At 32.3% G+C, this 25,758-nt stretch overlaps 2 protein-coding genes and 1 long non-coding RNA gene across 3 annotated transcripts; 1 reads left to right on the forward strand and 2 right to left on the reverse strand.

Annotated features, from left to right (window-relative positions):
- Positions 1–118: 118 nt before the first annotated feature.
- On the reverse strand, positions 119–1,830 carry Tsen34 (tRNA splicing endonuclease subunit 34). Its single transcript, XM_065355164.1, has 5 exons — positions 1,594–1,830; positions 1,245–1,477; positions 973–1,153; positions 741–902; positions 119–665 (listed from the first exon to the last, which is right to left on the reverse strand). The coding sequence occupies exons 1-5, from the start codon at positions 1,649–1,651 to the stop codon at positions 433–435; spliced, it is 867 nt and encodes a 288-aa protein (XP_065211236.1). The 5' UTR covers positions 1,652–1,830; the 3' UTR covers positions 119–432.
- Positions 1,831–1,941: 111 nt separating this feature from the next.
- Positions 1,942–12,558, forward strand: ca (claret). The gene is made up of 31 exons (XM_065355161.1): positions 1,942–2,164; positions 2,249–2,381; positions 2,455–2,618; positions 2,686–2,845; positions 2,925–3,078; positions 3,164–3,264; positions 3,337–3,488; positions 3,552–3,679; positions 3,755–3,934; positions 4,007–4,081; positions 4,162–4,328; positions 4,397–4,568; positions 4,649–4,851; positions 4,934–5,115; positions 5,191–5,324; positions 5,400–5,504; positions 5,586–5,747; positions 5,824–5,938; positions 6,020–6,299; positions 6,371–6,467; positions 6,548–6,736; positions 6,832–6,999; positions 7,071–7,169; positions 7,237–7,518; positions 7,602–7,799; positions 7,875–8,036; positions 8,135–8,482; positions 8,575–8,681; positions 8,756–9,087; positions 9,159–9,325; positions 10,879–12,558. Exons 2-31 carry the CDS (start codon positions 2,257–2,259, stop codon positions 11,104–11,106), a joined length of 5,136 nt encoding a protein of 1,711 aa, XP_065211233.1. The 5' UTR covers positions 1,942–2,164; positions 2,249–2,256; the 3' UTR covers positions 11,107–12,558.
- On the reverse strand, positions 10,333–25,123 carry LOC135839232 (uncharacterized). The gene is made up of 2 exons (XR_010557563.1): positions 24,597–25,123; positions 10,333–10,739 (listed from the first exon to the last, which is right to left on the reverse strand). It is a non-coding gene; the product is annotated as an uncharacterized LOC135839232 (long non-coding RNA).
- Positions 25,124–25,758: the final 635 nt, after the last annotated feature.

Raw genomic sequence — 25,758 nt, forward strand, 5'->3', positions numbered from 1 at the left:
TTTATGTAGAATTTGTTGCGGATTTCTCCGCAACTGGTCGACTTGTACTTTGTAAAAATTAACATACATCATTAATTCATCCGAAAAACGAACGAGCAAAAAAGTTTTACGAGACACATTTTCGAATAATTCGAAGTCGTAAATTTATTGAATGAAAGTAACAAATAACAAAATTAAATTGCATTATCCACACATTTTTCTATCACACTTCCAAGCAAATAAAACATAAATATTACGATGATGAACACCGAGATGCTTGAAAGAATTGCAAATTCGTGTTATAAATTCGCAATAAATGCACCAACGATGCACACAGCTACATACATAAGGATTGTAAGTACAGTCATTTTCTCTGCACGGGTTTTCAGTTTTCAGTGTTTTCACTGCATCAGCCTACTCAGCACATTTCAATTCCTCACTCAGTAGACGTTTTTACTTTTTTGTCAGTTTTTCTAATGCTTTATCTTTATCACTTATCCATTCGAGACATTGATACATCACACTATTCTCATTCTCATTCTCAAGAACATTTTTCGAGGCAATTACAACAATTTTTCTAGTTGAATTACCAACACGTCCATACGATATTAATTCTTTGCAACTAATTTTTGAGTCACTGGGTCTACATGCTACAATGTACGACGCATGAAATTCAATTGGATCACCTGTACAATGAAACATTGCATTTAAAAATACGAGTAATTGAATGGGTACTCTAAATACGCTTTCAACAAAAATACCTTCATAACATAAAAAATCACCGCCAAAGTTGACTCCGCACGTCAATCTAAAATTTCTTTCCCACAGGTCTTTGAAAACTTCGTATCGTAATTTTTCCTTATTAGAGTTAGGGTAGGTCCACTGTGCATCAACTAATTTCGATTCATCAATCAAAATGTCTTCTAAAAAAATATAATGCGAATTAATCGAATAAATCGACAAATTCAATTATCTGCAGTTATTTATACAAACCGTCCGTCAATATAAAATTGGCATTTTTCTCACACAATACTCTTGTTTTTTCCAACTCTTCCTCAATTATCTTCTCCTTATTCATATCGTGCATAAGAGGATTCTTCCGTTTTTTACCTTCAATGATGAAGTCAATTTTTTCCTCCAGTTCTTTTTTTCTCCTCTCAATGTGCAATTTTTTCTAAATAAACAATAATAATGCAAAATAATGATAAAAAAAAACAACGTAAAATTAAAATGAACTATAATACTTAGCGATTGGTATCACTCACTAAGTTATCCGAAAATAGTTTCCTTTCTTCTGTGTCGCATGTAACAAATTTCTCGTCCAATTCATTTCTTGATAATGGGCCATGAACAACTCGTGCAAATGATTTCTCCTTCAATAAACTAATTTCTTCGGGAAATAATTGAACCGGTAATCCAGATTCTGTTCCTTGTTTCTGAGATGACTTCCCCACCAACTTTCCAATAATTCGGTGATCTATTCTCATTTTAAGCCAGTCTGGAAAATTTAACAAGTAAATATAGTAGAAAGTAGCACAGAATTTCATGAATATCGTGGTTATAGGAAGCGAGTGGACAGCAATCACACTAGTAGCAAAAAGAGAGGAAACATACCTTCAATATCCCAAACGTATCCATTGATATCATCGGGGAAAATGAATACGTTGATCATAATTAAGCCAAAAGGTTAAGCAATCCCTTATTCTGAGGCCGATTCATTTTTGATACACTTTCGCAATGCAGCACATCACATCCAACGTTGAAAAAATAAATAAATCATTATGAAACTTCTCACTTCTGAAATTTTCAATTTCAATTTTGAAAATTCTGATAAGAGCTTCGTCCGGTGTGTTTGTTTTGGTTTTCATTTGTGTGCGAACATTTTGACCAATGAGCGAACGAGTTGTTATCAATTGATTTCGCTTATCAACAGAAATGGGGAAGCGCAGTCGATGAGGAAGCGGAGTCGAGTCGAATAAAAGCTCAAAGCTGCGCATCGCTTATTTCAGCTTATTTCCCGTTGCAAGTGTGATTCCGTTTTCAAAATGCTTTTTTCTGTTGGGTTTTTGAAACTTTCTTACCAGTACGTTTTACCTTAATCGTTGATATTTCATGAAGAACTACTTTTCACGCTGTGCATTTTCGATTTCGAAGCGATGATCTCAATTTTGTAGCATTTTATAAGGTAAATCTTTGTTTTGGAGTGTAAATTATTTTAATGTTATAGTTTATAAAAAAATATCTAAATTACATTATTCTCAATTTATAGATAACATCATGGATGTCATAGAATCAGATTATAGCCAAGTTTTTTCTCTGCACAATGCATTATTTGCAGAAGATATCGAACAAGTAGCATTTTCTTTCAACTTCAAATCTCAAATAGTAGCCCTAGTGTTAAGGTATTCATGTTTTCTTAAACGTCGAATACGATTTTGGATTTGTATATTCTTAAATTATTTGTATGTTGAGCAGCAATAGTGACATTATTCTTTGGAAGGCTGCTTCAAACGAGGAAAATCCTATAATACGATGGATTCCTTGGAAAAATGAACCAGGTTCAAAAGTACAAGCCATAGCTTTTCAGCCAGTTTCGGTGGAAACCGTAGCGGAGGACAAAACTGAACTTCTAATCATCAGTAATGAACATTCTCTTCACCTTCATCATAATGAACGATCGTGATTAATTTACTTTTACTTTTTCAGCTCAAGATGGGAGTATGTACATAATAAATGTAAATAAAGTCATTGGCGAAGAACCTATGCAACAGAATTGTTTGAAATTTCACTTGTATCCTTCATGTCCAATAGCTGATTTCACACCAACAGCTATCGTATGGTGGGATTCTACTCATTATAGACACAAGTAACTAATTGATTCATATACTTAGTACAGTTCTAATCAATTCTTAATCATTGTTATCTCCCGTTTTTTGTGTGTGCAGAGATATTGCTGTCATAGGTGGCACTAATGGGCAGATAGTATTTTTCAGCATAACTCATGCATGTTACATGACTGTTTTAAGCACAACTTCTAAATCTCCTATATTTTCTTTATCTATTTGTTGCGACTTTTTTCGCGATTATTCTTACTTATTGGTAAATTTTTCTATTTTGGTTTTGTGTTCGATGTTTTAAAGATTTATTACTCGTATAACTAAACTATTCAAATTTTATTTCTTAGATCACTAATGACTTAAGGCAGCAATGGAAATTACTCCTGGAAAAAGAAGTTAATGGAGATTCTGTGGTTCTATTAGCGTTTGAAGAGAATGATGTGCCCAGGTTTGTAGTTCGAACTATTCATTATGATTTATCCACAACTGGGCAACTAAAATGAATATGTAATGCTTTCAGTGGTAGCAAACCAGAAAAAACTACAAAAACATCTACACTGACTCAAAAATCAAGATTACAAGAATTCAAACAAATGTCTGTTGAAACGTTTGCTTTGCTGAAACAGAAACTCAATGAATCTCGTAGACCAAATATAGAAAGGCCACGAATCGGTTGGTAGAATTAACATTTTAATCGATATTCCGAATCATTTTCATAATATACAAATTTTTTAGGCAATGTAAACATAGAACATTCGGAGATACAGTCATGTGATTGTTACGGTGAAGCATTTTTATCAGTTCAGCAATATAAAAATAGACGAGTCTTGACTGGATTGTTTATACCAGAATCTGTGCTATTGGTAGAACTTTGATTTGATTTCATTAATTAATTCAAATCTTTTTTGTATTTATCGGATGATGTGTTGTGTTTTTAGCTGTACCTTCAAAGCAAAGACGCTATGACGTTGATACATCACAAGTTTAAAATAAGTCCTCTAGTCACAACTTTACTTCTAACCAACACATTCGTTTATGTTGCTGATATAATGGAAACTCAACATAGGATACTCATATTTTCTACTCGCTTATCAGAATCTAAAAAAATCGAGCCAATTGTAAGAGAAAAAGATGAAAGATAAATGCACTAAATTTTCGAAATTGGTTTACTAAATTATCCGTTGTTTCAGGAGTATAACCCTGCGAGCTTTGTTCAGAGTTTCTTATTCCCAGAAGAAGAACGAATCATTAATTTATTCAAAATGGTAATTTTTTAATTTGCAAGACTACACCAGCGTCCAGCATAGTCGCAAAATATCATAAAATAACTTACTTATAATTTTAGGAAAAGAAACTTCCAAAATCCCTGAATGAAGTAGACGCTAGCACCGTTTCTTCTAACGCAGAGTTACCTCAGCCACGACCTGGAATTAAGCAAGTGCGATTGGAAGATGAATGGAGTGAAGCTTGTTTAGTAGTTACAAACAAGGGAATTTACATAATTAGTTTAAGGTTCGTTTGTTTGAATTTAATTGGGTACATTTTTGAATGAAAAGTTACGTTAGAATGATGAATTTTAGGGATAATCCAGTAGAAATGGCTATGGAATCAATCAGATTTGACGTTTGTATGGTTCGAAAGCTTTCCATGATCTTCAATTTATCACTCTCAAAACTTATTGAACCTTTGACTGATAGACTTTTGGAAGAGAAAAAAGTCGATGAAGCTTTGGCATTAATTACTGCAACTGAGGTTTGTCAAAATGACTCTATGTACATATAAGGTACATGAGGAAAAAAGATTGTTTTTTCATGTTTTGATTTTTTTTGTAGTGTTATTCAGGGAAAATGACTTTGAAGTTGGCCAGCATGGGATATGTGACCGAATTACTTTCGTATACAGAAAATTTATTAAACTTTTCTGACTTGGATTTACCATTAGTTGAACGTATTCATCTGTCTAATTTTGTGGTCACATGTTATGCTGAACAGTATCTCGGAGATTCGCAAAATGGCACCCTTCATAAAAGATTCATGTGAGTTCGATTTTCATTCGAGATTTATAATTTAATCATTGCTTATTTCATTCGTACAACCCTTGAAATGTTTTTTTCGCAGGAATTTTTTAAAAACCAATTATCACTACGACGAAGAAGTGAATATTCACATTTTGGCAAATTATAAATTATGTTCTTTTGTCCATTTTTTGACTGTATGGAGAGGGTTATACTTCGACGGAAGCATAGCGTTGACCAATCTGTTAGTTCAGAATCAAAGTGATAAATTTAAAAACGTGCATCGTAAGTAAAAATATCAGTGTGAAAATTTTATAATTTTTATGTCTCTTAGTGATGAGAAATATCTACGTGTTTCAGATTTTGACGGATTCTGGCAACTTTTTAGCGAACCATCATTGATAGACGCGTTTGTTTTGAATCCACGTACATTACATCTTCATATTCAGTTTTTAAGATCGCATTTGAATGAAATGCCTGGATATATTTTAAAAGTAACTCATCTAACAATAAGTATATGTTTTTACATTTTTATTTTCAATTTAAAAATTTTTTTTTTTTTAAATCAGAGATTGTATGACTTTTACGATCCCACGAAACCTGTATTGAAACCGGCTATATGTCGTATGTTGAAAATGACTAAAGAAGATTACTTGGAAGGATATGATTTTCAGGTACGATCATTCAGAATTTATGTTTTCATCTGATGTTAACGATTTAATTAATTTGTTCAATTTTCAACGTGTAATTTGCAGAATGACAAATGGGGAAATGACGCCAACATGTATGACTGGGTGACAAATTTTTTGTTCCTTCATATTCACTTGTATAAATATCAAAATTTCGATTACGCTTTGAATAAATACGTTTCCACTGTTCTTCATACCACTATACCTCAAAAAAATACAACTGTTGAGGTGAAATGAAACTAATGATTTAATTTCTATTTGCTGGTTATACTTCGCTTATTTCATCACGAATTTGTATTTCTAGACCGAAGTCGCCACATTTCCTCCGCCTCCAGCTCTTAGTGCTGGATTTGCGCATGCTGCTGTGGTTAGAAATGGATCTCTGGTTACTTGGGGACAAGCATCTTATGGTTGCTTAGGTGATTTTTCACACTTCTATGTTTTAATTCTGCTGTTTATATCGATTATTGACGTGAATAATATTTCTGTGCAAACTATAGGTATCGGAGCAACTTTATCGCAGAATTGCGCTCCTGCTTTGAACACATGGTTTGAAGATCACAGAATACAAGTGAAATACGTTTCCTGTGGCAAACATCATACACTAGCGTTGACAGATAATGGCTTATACGCTTGGGGTTCTAATAAATATGGTCAATTAGGAATCGGTCAAGTGGGCCAATCTGTTTATCCTCGTTTAATCGAATCATTAGCATCATATTCGATCGTTTTCATGGATGCTGGCCAGTATCACTCCTTAGCTATTGATGTTTCTGGAAGGTACTTGTTTCATATTTTATAATTTTAAAATCAATTAATCCTAGAAAGTAACAATAATTTTCATTCTTTAGATTGTGGACTTGGGGATGGGGTGTTTATGGTCAATTAGGTCATGGCGACACCGATGATCAATTTTACCCAAAACTAGTTGAAAAACTGAAAAAGAAAGTAAGCATGTCGTGTTTTAATTTTAAAAAACAAGTACATATTTCCCAATTTATTTCTCTAATTGAATTTGTTTCCATCAGTTTTCTGTCAGTGCCTGTGGAGGCCAAGCTCATTCGATAGTTTTAACGAAAAACGGTAAAGTTTTCACTTTTGGTTGCAATACTTACGGACAGCTTGGAATCGGTACCACAGTGAAAAGTTCCACACCTGTTAAAGTTTTTGGAATACAAGAAAAAATCATTTCAATTGCTACCAATTATTTTCACAATGTAGGTTTAACGTGTACCTACTTACTTACCTACCTCAATACTTGAAAAGAGTATAAAAAGATGTGAAAAAATGAACCTTTAAATTTTTGATTTAGCTTGCTCTCTCGGATACAAACAGATTATACACGTGGGGTTGCAGTCCTCAAATTCTAAAACTTCACGCGCAATCACATAAACGAGCTCGTTCCATGCAGAATTTTCAAGAAAGAAATGAAAATCTAGAATCAGCGATGAATAATGAAGATAACGTAGTAGTTATTGAGGTATAAACAAATAATCTTTCAGTAATGTATCTATTTGAAACGAATTTAAACATTCCGTTCTCCTTAAATAGAATCCTCCTTTCGAACATTCAGTTACGCCTGTGGATAATGGAAAACATCTAAGCCCCACGTTGGTGGACACAACTCCCGTCCAAGAGAAAATTTTACAGGTAAATTTTTTCATTTAAATAAAAAAAAAATGATAGGTTCATAGTTACTCATGTTCAAACTGCTCAGGTTTCTTGTGGACTTTTTCATTCGGCTCTATTAACAACCAATAATCAAATCTATACTTGGGGGCGCAATATGGATGGACAACTGGGCAACTGCAAACGTCAAAATGAAATCACTTCACCCACTTCCGTCAATATTTTTTCAATTAAATTACTACCTGCTAGTAAACAACAGCTGGATTTATTGAGTAGGCCAACCTGGCGAATCACCTGTGGCAAAGATTATACTTTGGCAATGGAAATGGAAAGTCGTCTTTTTGGATGGGGCAATAATTGCTGTGGTCAAGTGAGTTTTTTTTTTTAATTTTTTTTTTTACATTAATCTTGTTTGCAGAAATATTCAATAACTTCATTTATTACAAATTTCAGTTGGGAACATTACCCCAAGAGGATATCAGTATTAAAAGATACCTAAATGGAAAGTTTATCGTGAACAAATATGCTAAAAGAATGATTAAGTTGTCACATGGAGGCATAAATATTATCGAAAAGCCTATGGAAATACAAAATTTCCCCAAAGTACAACTGATGTTCAATAATGAAGAAAATGAAAGCCCATCTTCGCAGGTACGTCAACGCGTTTCTTTTTATATTATGGAGTTTCTGATCTTTTTTTACTCATGGATTTGAATTTTTTCATAGGTGGAATGTGATTTAGAATTACCTGGAGTTAGCCAGTCAAATTTTCCTATAATTGATACAAAAACGCTGTTTTCCGAATTAAAAACTTCGAGGGATCAAATTTTACACTATTATTTGGAAGTTTTCCATAGATTTTATAATGTAGAGTTTCTGTTGAATACTGTAAGTATTTTGTGCAATTGTACGAGTACATGAATCCAAATGTTTTTATTTGAATGTGCTAAATTTAACCCCGAGTATTTGAAAAATTAATGTTTCAGTGCGCGGAAAATAATAATTACCAAGCTGTATCGAAGATGTGCTGCTTAAATTACCAGTTTTATGACGCTTTCTTTTTCGGCCTAAAATCTTTACTTCTGTACGTGCAAGAGAATTATATTTTTAGCTCATTCAAAAATAGTTACGACGGGCAATCGAAAAACAGAATAATTCCGAAAAATATCTTAAAAACCAAAGAGAATATCGAAGATGATGCCAATTGTGGGAAAAAGGGAGTGATATTTGAATTTATGGAAGATGTTGTTATGGAGGCTGTATATATGTTTGAAAATTTCTACAAAATGATTCTCAAATTTACTCCGGATAAAATAGGACCATTTTTACGCAAAGTAAGAGCATTCAGTTAACAAATTGGAATTTTTGAAGAAATATTGGGCTTCCGTAGTAACTGATACAATTTACATTATAACCAATTTTTCAGAGTGTATCAGTATGGATAGCTTGGGAATTACCGCTTCAACCCTTGGAATGTTTCTTTTCTGCGAATTGGGACCAAGTTTCGTATCCTTTAGCTGTGTTTCTATTTTGGTAATTTCATATTATATTTTTATCGTGAAAGATGCATTAGCGAATTTCCATCAATCTCTATATTTTTTTTCTAGTGATCATTACAGATCTTTAACACACTTCAACGATCAAGATCTGAAAAATTCTAGTCAAATTGAAAATACATTGAAAAAGGAAAGAAAGCGATATATTTCCACGTATTTACAAACAAAAAAATATCCATTTTCCAGTAAAACAAAATATCCATTTATGAATAATACCGATTGTAAAGCGTGTTATCAGAATTTATATCAGTATAAGTCTGACGCTCATTTGGAACCGGATGACCCCAAGTACAAACTCAGTTCTACAGAAATCCTTCAAAATCTATCGGTCCAGTTTACTTTAAAACTTTGTCACGTTATCATCGACTCCATGTCAGTAAAAAGTAAGTTTTCAAGATCACAATTGAGCAAAATAAATTACTCGGCTATTTTTATAATTTTTGAATTTTCGCAGCCAATTCCGAATACGATGAATTTATTCGCTTATTACACGAAGTTGTGTTTGCGCCTAGCGTATTGAAATCTGACAACAGAAACGCCGATGAGGTTCTTTCTGCTGTATTTTCGGCTTTATCAAGAAATCAGTCGTCTAGGAAGAAATTTGTTCACATAACTTACAACGTAAGTACATACTAAATATTGGTACTCTAGACCGATAAATTTTTTGATTATTGAAGTTTTTTCACGCTCGCCTTTTGTTAGCTGCACGTGAATCCTATCCTTCTCTCTTTACGGGATTAATGATACATCAATAGATAAACATCTTTTTTTCCCGTCTTTCAATCTATAGAAAATATAAAAATATTTTTTTTTATAAATCTCTTAAACCGGTATCGAAGTAATCGATCTATATTAAAAACAAGTATAAGAAATTCTGTATGCTAATTTACAGACAACAGCATCGCTGAAAAATTTTACTAATCTGAATTTTCTCTTCGCTTTGCACGCTATTCAGTGTCATTCTGTTATTTACGATGTTGGCATATTTCTTCAATAAATTATAATGGTGCCCATCAACGCCCCAGAAAAACCTTGTGTAAAATGTAGATTCGCCCAGATTATGTAAATTTTTGCTGAAATACCAACTTTGTAAATGCTCATATAACGCATCGAGATCAGCACGAGCTTTCGTCGAGTGGTGAATTTTTTCGATGCTTCGTCTCCTATTTAAAGGTTAATCTACGAACTTAAAATGATGTCTTTCTTCACATTTTTTTTTCGTTAACATTGTTGTTCTATAGGTGCACTTCTTCCTGCTTCGATTTATATGCGATGTAAAACAAATGCATTTATCGTATTCATTCAAAAAAGATTTTCAATACGAATGTTTCATTTTAAAAGATTAAAAGGGGTCTACATTTTTTTCCCCGTTAGAATTACCTTTGAAAATGTTCACAGCGGAAAAAACTTTATACTCTGTTCGTGAGGAATATGTTATTCAATAGTTTATTTCGTATCCGCTCGTGTGTGAAAATATGCATAAGATTGAAAATATTTTCTCTCTATGCCGAATCGTTTTGCATTTATCTTTGTTCGGTTTAATTAAACGAAAAAAATTATTTAAATGTTTGGAAAATTTTTTGACTCCAACATGTTTTTCTTTGACTAAAAGATGAATAACTTTCACGTAAATAGCAACATTTATATTTTGATTTTGAATTACAAATATTATGCAGATATCGGTAAGCTACAATGATTAAGAAGAAAAAAAATATATACTTTTGACATTTTTTTTAACTTATAAATTTACCTATGGTTTATCTAGTGCTGTAATTATACAAGGTTTATCTAGTGCTGTAATTATACAAGTATTTATTTTTAAAAATTATCTATAGTCCAATTCTGCTTACGGACCGCGTATTTTTGTATTTTATTGACAACTCGTTCTCGTATCTTCGAATTCCTCTACATTTTAATCATCTGCCGCTATGAGAATATGTTTGATTCTTGGTTGATTTATTAGACAACAACCAAAGAATATCAAACATATCTAATAGTGGCTAGAGAATATATCATCGCGTGTCCCATCTTCTTCCTAAACAGAGAACAAAAAAGGGTTCATTAATAAATTAAAAGTTATTTTCAAAGTTTCTCCTTTGATAATCTCTTCGTCTAAAGATAGGTTTTATTTGGTAACGGTACTGTATACATTTGTTTTTCAATTTTGTTTTTAGGAACTACACGAACAACCTATATCGAATAAATTTGTCGTATTTTCTTGCGGCCATTATTTCATCAATCGAAGTACCTTTGAAAAAGAGGTGAACACGGTTGTACGCGAATTAGAAAGCTTGCATTTAGTCAGCACCAGCGAACTTGTGAAACGATTGTTCAGCGATCTCTGCTATACTACCTGTTGCCCTAATTGTCTATTCCGATACGTGGAGTACGAGAACCATTGATGAAAAATAATTAAATTTATTTAATTTAAGTATGTTTGCTTCACAATTATTGTTCGCACCGGTATCGGTATTGAAATCGTACGATAAACTTATACGACTTTTAATTAAATTTACTTCGGAATATCGTTCTTGCGGAGGAAAGTTCCGTCAAGTTGACGCATATTTTAAAGCAAGGTAGACTCATTTGAGGATTTCTAATGTAACGAAGTATTATTTCGAATACGCATTTCGTCGTATTGAGGATTTTCGAAGCGTTATTTACGTACCTACGTCTACGAACATCACATTTTGTCGAATATTTTGTTGTGATCTTTTTACAGTTTGTCATCAAATTTGAGGGTTTTCCGTCCAAAGTGTTGAATTAAGTAATCGAAGTGAATAAGTTTCCAGTATTTCATTTCCCTTTCTAAAAAATTATGTGACACCTTTCATCCCGAATAAGGTTTTTATTTTTCAAAGATTTTGGTAAAGGTCGCGTATTCTGTTACCTAATTTCCAAAATTGAAAAATGCGCGGTTCCGAACGAACTTGCACAATTGGCCACTCTTCAGTAGAATCTTTAAGTTTATTGTTGAGCCTCGATTCGTTCAAGCAGAAATAATCTCTAGTTTTTCGATGGACTAGAAAAAATGTCCTATTTTTAAAATTTTTAATCACTTTCAGAATCTACTTGCCAGGACCTCATCAGTTTTGTTCAAATTTTTTATTGATGAATTTTGGGGCCAAAAGAGTAGGTACCTAGTCCATAAAAAAATTCAACTGCCCAATCAAAATACATTGAGGGTTCTGCAGAGGTTCAAATTTGCTAAAATATCCAAAAATGTCAATAAAACTGTCAAAAAATTGCATAAATTACGAAAAAAATTAAATCATTAGTTTTGCCTGAGAAAATATTGTTTCCGGTCATATTTCAACTAGGTACATACAATCATGTTTCGAAGCTCATTTTATGTATCAGTAAGGAAAATAATATTTTTGAGAGTCCAATTTTTCAAAAAATTGTGTTGAATTTTAAAAATTACTACTCACTGGGCAGCTGCAACTTTGAGAGCGACCACCTTATATTTTAACCTTATTTTAACTACTGTGCTCTGAATTCTGGTGCTTGCCGAATATGTACAAAATGTGAGCAAGGAAGGTCACTGTGAATTGATGAAATATGTATTCTCATTTCTCGCCGATCTCAAATTAAAGTTACCGGAATGTACTACTACGTTATAATGAATCAAAATAACGTGGTATTTAATATTCAAATCGTAACCATCTGAAATGTATAACATGTAAATCATTTTCATAGTAATACATTTTTTTTATTATGTATTGCGATGTAAGTACTTGCTGCTGTTACGTGTATACCTACCTATCGATTATTCAATATGTATTATTAGCCTATTGTGTTTTTTGATGTTTAAAAAATAAAACCGCACGAAAAAAAAACCTCTCAATATGAAATTGTCCTGCATTTTTTTTTTTTTTCGTATAGAGCCACTCTCAAGAGTCTCTGTTTTAAAATTTATTTTTATCCTGATTTGCAACATTTTTTCTTAAAAACACTGGAAAATATTGCGTTGAAAGCCAGGAAAAACATATTCTGTTCATAGTAGTATAGCTCGAAGCACGAGTCGAGATAATCTGTACCGCAAATGATGAATATTACGCCTGTTTTCTCTGGTGTATTGCTGACCTATTCAATATGTAGCAGTTACCTTACAAGCTTCTAACATTTGGTAGGTAGGTAGGTACTCGATACTTCACAGCGTTTCAAAGCCGAAAACTTCGGTTCAAGTGATGCGGTAGCATTCACCCACTGGAATGTGTCGATACCGACCAAAAACGCGAGACCTATAATAAATGAGTGCGCTCTGTATAGGTAGGTTACACGTAGCTTGGTAGTACCGTCATTCGTTAAGATACTATGAAATTGCTCTTCTAAAATTCAAGTTTTTTCACGTTGCATGATCGAATTACTTACTCGTATTTTTGAAAGAAGCTTTTAAATCGCGTGGATGGCAATGATATGTAGTGGAAAATATGGTTGACTGAAGGTTCGACGGGCAAAAGGAGAAATTTTTTGAAAATAATTTTAAAGTAGATTTATTCGATCACATTTTTCTTTTGGTAAAATCAGTAATGAATCTTTTTGCTTCGAAGTAGGGGTTTTGTGAAGTAAGGAGAAAGCTGATTAATGAAATCAAACATGGTAGGTAGGTAGGTAGGTACTACGTAGGTGGTTTTATTTAGCCAATATTCCATTCCTCTGGTATTGGTCTGAGGACTTCCTATAGATAGGTAATAGGTATCGTTAATTCGTTAAGAACTCTTGAACCAATCATTCCATTCAAAAAAAGATATACCTAGGGAGAGAAAGCATGTAAAAAAGGTGCTATTTAATTGTACTTCTATTTTGGAAAGCAGCTGTTTTTTCTTTTACTCTTTGCCAGATTACGACTCACGCAAGATATAGAAATAGGTAAGGCTGTACGTGCCTTTTTTTTATTTAAATTTTAATCTTGTTTCAAACATATTAAACTGTTGGTGTTACCTATTGTAAAAAAAAAAAAAAAAAAAAGAAGAGAGAGAGAGAGATAGAGAAAGAGAGAGGGAATAAAATAAAATAAAAATAACCTATACGAAAAATCAACATTGGTAACGTATCTATAAGAGCAAAAATTTCCTCATTTTTTTGTTCAAAAACACGAGAGGGGTGAATTTCACGAAGATATACGAGTTTTAAATCTAACTGAGAAAATTTTCAAAGCCGCGACGAATTATTAATATTATTTAAAACAATATTATAATCAAGATGATTAAGTAAATAAACACACCCTTTTGTTTGGCAAAAAGTAGAAAAAAAGTCCGAAAAATTGAAGCATTTTTTTGTGTCCGCCGCGAAATGTGGTTTTATTTCCGTATTTACGATGGCGTCTGGATACAGTTAAAAAGGGCGCCATCTGTATAGAAGCGTATTTCACGAAATTTTTGGGTTTAATGGTGAAGTCAAAGAACTGCGAAGGGGAGATACGCGGCTCCAAAACGACGTGAAAGTTTTTGAGAAGCTGCGAAAATGGCGCCAGTAGTCGACAACACTAGAAATAATAATATTTCCTTATCTGAGGCGAGCTTTTATAATGCGCTTAAGTTGTAACTTTTTTTTTATTTTTTATTTGGAATTTGGTGTTGGCGCCAGACTACCCTCTCGATTTTACAATCAGATTGGATAATACGAGATATTGTAGAAACAGTTTGTGCGATTTTGCAACCTATATAGTAACCGAATAACTTTGGCTTGATTTATTTGCGACGGTAATAAGAGTTGTTATGCACTTTTACAAAGGCGGAGAGAACTGAAAAGTAAATCAATAATGAAAAACTGTTCTGAATGTGCGTTGAACACTACTCAATGACGGGAAAAATGATTGCCTCTTTTTTTTTTTTACAATATCATTATTACTATTGTATACGATGTTGTTTATGTGCAATGTTTGCCAACTTTATGTGTACTTTTTATCCCCGCCGCCGAAGGAAAAGGTAAACTTAATGTTGTTCTTGTGATGACCAAGTAATAGAATAGAAATCACAACTGTTATCAGAGACTTGTTCTTTTTCTTCCAATAGAGATTGTCTTTCGCCTCAATTCAACTTTTAAAAGTTTTGTTGGTGCTTAAATATAACGATGTTGTTGGTGTTCGAATAAGTATTTCGGATTGAATTAAATAGGTACCTACTAATCAGATCATTCGTCGACGTAAATTAGGCTACATTTGTATTCTTTATCGAGGAAAGTTGAATGATTAATTACCGAATTAGGCTATATCTCCTACGATTATTTTCCTTATTTTATCGACCGTATCAGATGAAATTAGTAAATAAAATGTAATTGTTAGCTTCAGCTCGAAATAAAAGGTTTATTAAGATCATAAAAATTGATAAAAACTCGGATTTTACCTATACCTATTTTTTACTTTTTTTTATTTTTTTTTAGTGAAGGTCAGTAGATATGATTTTAAATTATTTTATCCTCTTATAGAATAATGCACATTTTATTCTGACTTTTAAAACTTGCAATTGTAACATTAAAAAGTTGGTTTTTGATTTTGTCTCTTATAAGTCATTTTACTTTTGCAATCAAATGAATTGGAAAGTTAATACCATGTGACATAATGTTAAAAGATGCTGAAATGAGGGGTAGGATATATGTGATGAAATGTTACGGAGGAGAATAAAATGAATCATCGTTTTTCGTTGCATCCCCCTCTTTGTAAACTCATACATGTAAACGAATTTGAATTACTTACTGCGAATCTCTCGAAAAATTACATAGGCCATGATTGTGTAAAAGATATAATCGAATGTTCTAAATGTAAAATAACTCGTTCTTTTGAAATTAATTGTAATCAAACTTTTAGCGTTATATTTTATAGAAACTTTAAACATTTCATTTCGCGTCTCTTATAAAAATAATAATCATATCAACGGAATGAGTTGAAATGCGAAAACTTCATCATGTAAAGTTATGTCTGTATCAAGTAACGTGCACTGTACGATATTAAGTGCATAGTGAATTTGTGACCTACAATGCAGTGCAAATAGATATAATTATAAGTGGGTTCTCACAAGTCATAACTTTGATTGGTCTTGCTTCTCTACAAGTAACCCCACATCCCTTAAATACGAGTACGATCTCTCTTAAACGAATCAATACGAGACCCTCTGAAATAGTGAATTGCTTTTCCCTATCTGATTTATGATAATATCTTTCATTTAATTTATTATTTTGAGTACAGACCTCAAATGATGACAATGTGAATCTCTCTCTCGCAAATATTTTTCACGGTTGCGAGATTGTATAAATTTTTATGACTTGAGTTGTATCGTTTGAAGGAAGTACATACATATATCTACGGAAATGGTTTTTAGCTCTTTTTTTTTTGTGGTTCGATATTTTGTCGAGAAATATTTCCACGAATAAGGAATGGGTACAGTTTCTTTTGCGGAGATATTCATTCAGATGCTTCTTGTACTGGGTAGGTAGGTACCTATTTCGTCCCGATGGTTGTGCTGTTGTCATCTAGGTATCTTTGGTTCTCGTTGGAGTATCGTGCTACATTTTTGGAATCTGTGAAGACGATCGTCAAAAACCTGTTTTTGTGGTTTTTTCCCTCGAGAATATTCAAGTGAATTTGAAATTCATCCAAAATGTTTTACCTGCAATGACTCCTCGATTTGATTCCAATCCTTTGGAACCTGATTCTAGTATGCAATCACTAATTTTTGCGTAGTTCAAAAATTTTAATAGTATGGCTTTTCAGATCATTTTTAGAAAAAATGAGTCTTTCTTTTGTAATCGTTCAAATAAAAGGATACTTTTCAGACAAACAATGAATAAGAACAAAATCAGGCCATGAAATTTCGTATCAGTGGAGTTCAACTACTTGTTTGATGAAGTTTCTTTTTCGAGATACCTATTTAAACTTATTTTGAAAGACTATAGTTTTTCAGAAAAAACTTTAAATTGTTCTCACAGATAGAAAAGTTTCACCCCTACAATTTTGTTTCGTTTTATTTCCTTGTAAGATGCTAATACCATAGTGTTGGTTCAAAAAATCGACTGTTATAATTGAAAGTATTAAAAAAAAAAAAAAATGCTAGAAAAATTTCTAAGGAAAACTGATTTTGTAGAAAAACCTCAAATTGTCGAGAATGCATAACATGAAACTATTTTCGAACGGGTACCCACAACACTAGAACGTATACCTAGATTAAAATCACCTATCAGAATCCAAACTGGAGTGAGAAATTTGAAAAATTTGGGCCTAGGATAATCAAAGATCTAACATAAAACAGAATTGTAAAAAAAAAAAAAAAAAAAAACGGTGGCAACATCCAAATAACAAAAAATTGAAAAAATTGCAATTTCATCTGAAGAAAATTTTGCTGGTTATTCTAAAGAATTCGATAAGACAAATTCCCAGTTCTAGAGTTTTGTGACGAATATTTATCTTGAAGCTGGCTGAACACCCAGAAAAAACGTACAAAAATACCTTACAAGCCCAAAATAATTTTACGCCCTATACAGTTTAATTTTTCAAATTTGTTAAATTAAAAAAAAAAAAAAAGATCAAATTTTGGCCATAAAGGGTAAAAACATCAAAACATCACAATGTACCCAAACAATTGAGCTAAAAAAGTTGACCTCTTCCTTCCCCCCCCCCCCCCCATCTCCAGCAATTGGAAACAGTTTTGAGCAGATTTAACTTAGTTTCGGAGCCTCCAAATTTTTTTTAGAAATTATTACAAATTTCCACAGAATGTTACTTTATTAAATAAGTAATAAATGTAATCAATTTTGCACCCTTTTGTTAAAATCCTTAGACGATTATATAAGTGGTTGCTAACACCACTCAGCAGCTTACAAATTACAGTTTAGAAATTTTAGTTTCCTATTAAAAAAACTGCTCTAAAATACGCATGTCTCAATGAATTTCAACACCTATAAACGCGATCGGTTTCTGCCGGTTCGACACAATTTATATTTCTCCTGCAATTTTGAGAGGTTTCAGCTTTTTGAAAATGTCAACCAGCAATATGTATCTCCTGCTTCCTCTTACTCATACATAATTCTTTCAATATTTTTCTTCAAAACTAGTGCAAATGTTGCTTAATGGGTAAGTTTATTAAATCTGTAGGTATAGCAAAGAAAATTTACATTTTTTCAAGGTGAAGGTGTAAGAAACATTTAAACTTAAAGGCTCAAACAGGTTTTGAGAACTTCACGACTATGTAAACCAAAAAAGAAACTTCCAAAAAAAGTAAAAATTTTAGTTCACAAAAGGTTTAAAAAAATAATTCACAATAACTAAGTATAGATTACTACTTTTTTTAGAAGAAAAATTACCTGCAAGGATTAAGTGCAGCATGTAGGGGTAGGTATAAAATTCTTGTCAAATACAATCCCAAAAAATTTTTTCACGAATCTAGGATCATAGGTACCTATGTATGATTCGGGAAAAATAAAGATGAAAAGAACAACCTTTTATTGGCTCATTTTGTTTTTGGAATCTGACTGAAAGAAGTTACAAAGTTCCATAATTTACTTATATTCATTGTTTATTTCAGAAGTTTAATTTTATTCAATTCAAAGAACCGATGACCCGAAGCAATAGGAGAAAATTAGGCTCAAGGTGAAATAAGAAGGGTTTTTTCATTTCACTCATTCATTCATTTTCTTATTGAAATAAATAGGCACCTATATACCTACATATTTGATTGATAAAAATCAACACCTTTTTTCCGTCACATTTAACGGGACACTCGACAAATACCTGTTGCTTTTATCTGTACCTATTTCTAAATGACCGAACCTCATCGTCGAATTTTTTTAGACCGAGAACGAAATTTCTCAGATACCATTTCCTGCCACCTCCTGTTTTTAGACACGTACCCAGTCGTACCTGCCTATGCACAATTGAAATGAGCAAAGTAAGTAAGAACCTACTGCATTGAATCTAAGTAATGTGCTTTTTGATTTGATCTGCGAAAGTAAAGTGACCTATTCTAATGGGGTACTACGAAAAATAAAGTCAATCCAGCTATTATTCTCAGTATTTATGCTGTAAGTATATGCTTGATATGATACACACAGTTGTTATTTTTATAAAATTTCCCATGGCTAAAATTTAAAAAGGTGTCAATACTGTCAATATAAATAGATTTTCTAAGATTTAGAAATGCGAAATTTTCAAAGTGCTGATTATCATTCAACACGCACTTATAATTCTGTGAGGCTGGTGGAAAAACACTACTGAAGTTGGAATTATAGGTACCTACACCTACCTAATGATCACTGGCGACGCCAGCCTGTGTGCCCAGTGTGCACAGGCACACCTGTTCATTTTCCAAAAAGAAAAAAAGGTACTTTTACTTGACTTTTACAAATTATTTATAAAATTCTTTACCATAAAAACTAATGTTTGTTAAACCAAAAGTAATTTTTGAATAATTTTAAGTTCATTTCTTGATGCATCAGCATCATTTTTCTTACTTCAATTTTTAAAACATTGTTGGGTCAGAATGAGAATTTTGGAAGGCGGAGGGGGGGGTTCACAACTTGGTTTTATAATTTTGAAAATTGGCACACCTGTTCAAATTGTCTGGCGTCGCCACTGCTAATGATGACATTTTGATTAGGTACCTAATAATTAATTAATTACGCATGCCTACTTATGTATTTGGTGATTTTCAAAAATGACGAATCAACTTTAATTTTTGGTAATCGATATCGATTTCGTGGATTGGTATTTTATTTTTTACTTGAATTATAGCTATTGCTATACCTTTGACTTGACTGAAAATTGCTCCTACCTACATCAAAAAATATGACACTGTCGAAAATATAGAATAAGCCCATCTGAGAATTTCTCAAACTTACGATACAGATCAAAAAATACAAACCAACTCATTTTTTTATTTCATTTGTAATTAATATTCAAAAAATGCAAGCGCGTTACATTACGTAAACATTTAAAAAGTTGCGAAGGTATAATATTACACGCGCTGGGAAGCCTTTGCAATGAAATCGTTGTCATAACGACGATGCCTATTCACCTAAAGAATTATGTATAAAAACAATGCTCTTAGGGTTACCGCCTTCTGCCTTCAACAATTTCACGAGCTACTAGCCAAGGGATACCTACTTCTATATGAATTGTTATACTTATTCAAAACTCAAAAATTTTTCTAAATCCTTTTTAAATGCGGTTAATAGGTGGAATAAATTATCGATGTTTTATTTAACCCCTTATTAAGGTAACGTACCCAAAAGTCTCTTTTATTCGTGCGATTTTGTAAATTTCACATTACCTACTGTGAGTTTACCTAGTAATATGTACGACGTTCGCATGTTTTCGGGTTGAAAATGAGCGCACAACGGAGAAGTAGGAACGTGATTTGCGCGTGTCATTTTCTATCACGTGGTTGCTCATCTATTCACTTTGCCTGAAGCAAATTCCACGTGTGTGTATCTTTTGCACTGCCTTAGTAAGATGTTTCAAAATCAATTATTTATTTCTTTGCAGTAAGTCTTCGCGTAGGTGTAAGTTTCGATACAGTACTTCTACATACCTACCTATATATATTTTTTGTTACCTACTTTGGCTAAATGAACTTTCATTATGTGAATAATTGTGAAGTGTAGAAAAAATTCGATTGTTTTGGAACGAATAACTTTTTAATAAAGTTGATTATTTTCCAAATCGACAGGTTCGAATTTATACGTATGTAATAGGTACCTTTTTGTTTGAAATTAGTTTTTTATGGAGGGAAGGGGGATTTTTTGCAGTTTTTGTTACTTTTTTTGTAGAATGAGGTACTCAGGGGGAAAGGTGGAGCAGCTGTTGGAATTATAATTTCGTTTGCAATTCAAGGAAATTTCAAGTGCAAATCGTTAACAAAAAAAAAATTATTTTTAAATAGCAAATTTTAATTAATAATAGGTACCTATACATTTAAGTTACAAAGGTGGATTTAGGTGCAAGAGAAGTTAGCAAACTTTATTTCTAAAATTGTAAGTGTTTGTATGAATTTGAATTTCCTTTACGGCCAATCTGCATCGAGAAACTCGTAGCACGAGGATAAAGGTGAATTTTGAAAATGTTCAAAAGAAGTTTTTCCAAATTTTACCATTTCCGGCCTCACCTTAGGTATATTTAGAAAACTTTTTTGGATTTTCAATAACTCTGAAAACCATTCGCATCAGCTTTTCTTTTCCTATTACGTCGTTGTTAATTTTTTTTGCTACGTTCTTCTTCTTGTTTTAATGTTTTGATAAAATGATAATTAAAATTAAAAATCTCAAATAAACTTCTTTTTACATTGCCCAATTTTGAACAGTTTATCAATTTCTTACAAAGGTGCTAATTTGGAGAGAAAAATTATCGAACTATAAGAAAAGCTGCCTTTGGAATGTTTGTGACTTTTTAAAAACACGTTTTCATTGCAAAAAATGACAACAAAATGCAGAAGGAAAATTTCTATCACCATTCCAAGCCGTTACTTGACTTTTAAAGGTTGTATCGCGGAAAAGAAGATTTGCTATACGAGTGTCCATTTTTCTGAAGAATTCAAGAAATGAAAAGTTTGAGATGACCACTTTCCTACATCTGAATGTTGACAAACATCTTCAGATGCATAGATGTGAAGCTTACATACAGGTGCCTGCTCCCTTACTAAAATCATAAAAAATTTCATTTACATGGGGTACATTTTTTGAAAGTCCATTTTTATTCAGGAGTAAGAGGTAGAATGACGTTCACTCCAGACCTGTTTTTATGAATGATAGAATGATTATTTGCCCGTTCAAAATTTGTAAAATAGATTTTCAGGTAGAAAAAATTGTATTTCATTTTTAAATATTTTTCAAATTGATGGGATGGGCGATTTTTCTGAAAGTTTAAAAAATTATCTATGTAGGTAAGTACTAAGTAGTTTGTACATATAAGCAGGTAATTACCTAAAATGTGTAACGTTCTGTGCTGATTTGTAAAAATTGAAATTTTAATTGAAATATGAAGGTCTACTAATCATATAATTACCAAAAATTGAAAACTTGTAAGAATCCAGTTTGAAAATTAGATATTGATTCTTAGATTTTCAAAATTTTGATTCTATGGTGAAATAATGTACCTATCAAAAATTTGACAAAAATATTTATTTCTATTCCGAAAACAACTCAACTTTTCCTGAGACGATTTTAAAACATACTTAGTACCTACATCATTGTTTGTATAAAAGTCAAGTAAAATTTTGTTGGAAAATATTTAAATTCAATTTTTTTTTTTAATTTGGCAAACTTTTCACTTTACCTAATTACCTACTATACGTTTGCCCAGAAAGAATACAAAATAAAAAGAAAAATTAGGCACGAGAAGCCGACTCTAGTCCAAACTTTCATTCTTAAATTACGGCTGAAAAATCTTTACCAGATACCCAGCCATTTTTTTGATAGGTACCTAATTTATTATACAATTAAAAAGTCAGACTATTAGTAATGAAATTTAAGTCGTGAAGTCGTGAAAAAACCAACCAAAAGTCGTAAAGTTTTTAATTGAGATGCCGAAGTAAAGTATTATTTTTTTATTACGAAAAGCATAGGAATTCAAATTAAAAATTTGAATAACACGAATACGAGTAAATATAATATCTTAATTGCACGGTGGGCTTTACTTAGTAGATTTTCATTCATAAAAACAATACCACGCATGCTCGCCAAGTTTTCCAGTTTTTCACTTCGTTACCGGCAACACTGGTATATTTTTGCAGAAAATTCAAACGAATTGTTTGGAAAATTTTCCATGATTAACATTCTAAAGTGAATCTTATTTTAATCAAATGTTTTTCTCCGAACGAACATTTCTTTTGAACAATAAGTAGGTACTTTGAACTTGACTATATTTATGTAGGTAGGTACCTATATTGGGGTATTTTTCAATCAAGTTTTCGCGCATTTGTTAGGTACCAAATTTATGAATAATTTAATTTTCGTTAATATTTCTCAAAATATCGATTCCGGAGAAATATAGGTACTTTCAAAGTTCAAGTGCTTGTTAATTAGGTATTAAACTTGAATCGATTAATTTTTCATCTTAATTTCGTTAACATTATTCATTTCTCTAATCGTTTACGGTTTAGCTGCAAATGCCGAAATAAGATATCATTTTTTTCACCCTTTTTTATCCAACTCATAGCGAATTAATTTTCCATTAGTTTATTACATTAAGAATGCCTTCTTTTAATTCTGCATCGTTGTACCATTATTATTCTTTTTTTGACTGAAAGAAAGACCGATGAGTGCAATTTCAGACGGAATCATCGCCCACCATAAGTACTGATTTTTTATCCCTTTCATGTCTTTATCATAATTCTGTACATCAAATTGAATATTTCTCATGGTAGGTAAGATTGATGGAAATTATTAAGGGAATTTATTAGGATTAATGAAGGATTTTCGTCTTGGATTTTAAAAAATTGAACTATAAAAATGTGAGTTCTTCATCGTTTGCGCTCATAATTTATAAACTATTTTACACCGATTTAGGACAGAAAATAAAACTGGAAATTTGATAATTACACATCTGCCTATACTAGAATCTAATAGGTTCCTAGACCTCTTGTCTGTCATGAACTTATCAACATTGAAGTACCTATAGCTGGAATGTATGTATAAGTACAGCAGATCTAAAAACACTTCTATTATACCTACAAACAATATAATATTTTAAAATCTGCATCACTTTCAAAACCTCCGAACATTGGAACAAATTTGAAAAAATATTCTACGTGCGAGTAGGTCTTCTTAAATTTCATCACGAAACATGAAAATTATCATTACTTACGTTTACACGTGTTAACAACATTTTACTACCACTAACATAGAAAAATATCGGTATTATTGATCGGAGAAGGGACCTAAATTACATTCCTAGGAGAAATAGGCAAGTACTTTTCAACATCGGTTCACAATGCTCACGAGACCACGAAGAAGTAAAACACAAATTTTCATCATTAGATTTCAAGAAATATCTACATCAAATTGCATAGGAAAGCCAATAATTTCACGCACATTTATAAGTTTTCGAAAATAATACGCAGGTGTTGAAATAATTCTCATTTATGTGTGATATCTGATAAGTAACTTTACCACAGTACTCGAATGTTATCGATTGGAAATATCCAAAATACCTACGCTGTAAGTTTATTTACCTTTTCTCATGAGTATGTCATTTAGCTCAAGAAATGTCTTTTACTGCACCTATTCGATAATCTTATCGTAATTTCGTAAATCGCACTCGATTACTCAAAAAAAATATCAATTTTATCATCATTTTTTTGTCTAATTTGCAACGAATCATAAGTCAATTTGAAAATATTTGGCGAAATCATGAAATATTTCATTCGTATCACACGTGAATGAGAAAAGCTAGGCATGTAATTCGATTAATGTTTACATGAAGGGTTAGGAATTGTACAAAAAAAAAAAATGTGATTCGTTTTGATGATAAAATATCGAAAATGTTACGCTTTACGTTAGGTATAGGTATTCGTATTGTAAACAATACTTACGTTAACACTATCGATATGGCCCGGTTCGATGAAAAGAGCAATTCAAAAAGGAGTTTTGTCAAAATTTACTCAAATTCAGCGAGATAAATGTTACATTTTTGAGTCACCGAGTTGAAAAACAGCTGACAATAATTCGTGTAAGATATTTCATGAAAAAAAAAAATACTTCCACATCTTCACACGTTATTGATTAGGCAAAAAAAAAAAGAGAGAAAAAGGAAAAAAAGAAAAAGGTAGGCAGGCATTTAGAAAAGCCGCAGGTTTCGCGTGAAACGAAATTAACGTCGGTCGATTAAACGAAAATGAAAGAAAAATTCGAGTAAATTTAACAATTAAATATCGTAAATGCCACGTAATATGAAATTTGTATTTACCTGACATGTTTCGTGTGTGCCGCTGGACGCAAGCGATGCATATCATGACGACCGCTCGAACCGAAATGAACAATAAGAAACTAACAACGCTGATAATACGTTCGACAGTGGTTTGTTATCAAGAGGGTGACTATTTTAAACAACCCCTACTTCGAAATCGGGGTGAAACGAACTCCGTTTTCGGTACAGATTTCACGTTCCCCTCCGCTGAAATGTCCGCGCTGTCATTAGTTTCAGTTATATACACGGCAAAGCTAGCTTTATTCTGCGCGTGTTTTCATCCAAAATATACACATCTACATATTATATACTCGCATTAAATATAGAAAATAATTTTCGTATCTGCGAAAAATTTACAACTTCCGAAATATTTCGATATTTTATTTCCGATTTTTTGGGTAAAGCAATAGTCGCAAATTACGCGCCGCTGGTGTAATTGAAAATTTGAATTTTTCCGGCGCCGGGAGAACGCGAAGGCCGAAGGGATACGCTAGCTATAGCTCGCGAGAGTGTGAGCGGAAAATGAAAATACTCGCAACACGATATCACTCTTCTCGCAGGAGCTTCTCTTTCTTTTTTCTCCTATTTGGGGAAAAAAGTCCAAAAATATATAGTTTCGCCGAGCTAGTCAATTGAAAACTACTACACAGGATGCTGTCGGTGGCGACGCTCAGACTGGTACCCTGGACCTCTTGCATGCAAGTTTATAGTTCAGTAACTAGGGCACTTTGAAGGATATTTGTTAATCGGATATAGAGGTTGTAGTTCAGTACCCCTCGTTGGCTTTCAGATCTATAGTGGATATTTTTCTTTGGCAATGTCTAATCATTTTTTTCTTCTTACCGAGATGATGGGTTTTCTTCTGAGCTTGGTTTTGATCTACAGGCGTGTTGTTCTAGATTTGACAAGGTATTTATTTAAAATTTTCGAAGAGATATTGAAGCGATATTTTCGATGGGGTGAAATCGAAATTTTGACTGATTGGGCTGAGAGGTTTGATTAAACTCTGTCTTAATCATTTATCATTTTTTTTGTAATGTTATGCTGATGTGCCTTGTAATGTACGAGTATTTCTATTGAAAAATTATTTCGTCAACTCTTAAAGAATTCGGTATTTTTTCATTTTCAATCCCTATAGTTTCGATTTCGAGAGTGTGGAATC

The sequence above is a fragment of the Planococcus citri genome, chromosome 3 (assembly GCF_950023065.1).
Source record: "Planococcus citri chromosome 3, ihPlaCitr1.1, whole genome shotgun sequence".
NCBI lineage: Eukaryota > Metazoa > Arthropoda > Insecta > Hemiptera > Pseudococcidae > Planococcus > Planococcus citri.

Excerpts from the sequence above, each read along its gene's own strand:
- ca (XM_065355161.1), top strand. The coding sequence starts at position 2,257 with ATGGATGTCATAGAATCAGATTATAGCCAAGTTTTTTCTCTGCACAAT. Across the intron at positions 2,382-2,454 it reads ATAGTAGCCCTAGTGTTAAG|CAATAGTGACATTATTCTTT; the intron begins GTATTCATGTTT and ends TATGTTGAGCAG. Across the intron at positions 2,619-2,685 it reads AACTGAACTTCTAATCATCA|CTCAAGATGGGAGTATGTAC; the intron begins GTAATGAACATT and ends TTACTTTTTCAG.
- Tsen34 (XM_065355164.1), bottom strand. The coding sequence starts at position 1,651 with ATGATCAACGTATTCATTTTCCCCGATGATATCAATGGATACGTTTGG. Across the intron at positions 1,154-1,244 it reads AACTATTTTCGGATAACTTA|AAAAAATTGCACATTGAGAG; the intron begins GTGAGTGATACC and ends TTGTTTATTTAG. Across the intron at positions 666-740 it reads TGATTTTTTATGTTATGAAG|GTGATCCAATTGAATTTCAT; the intron begins GTATTTTTGTTG and ends TTCATTGTACAG.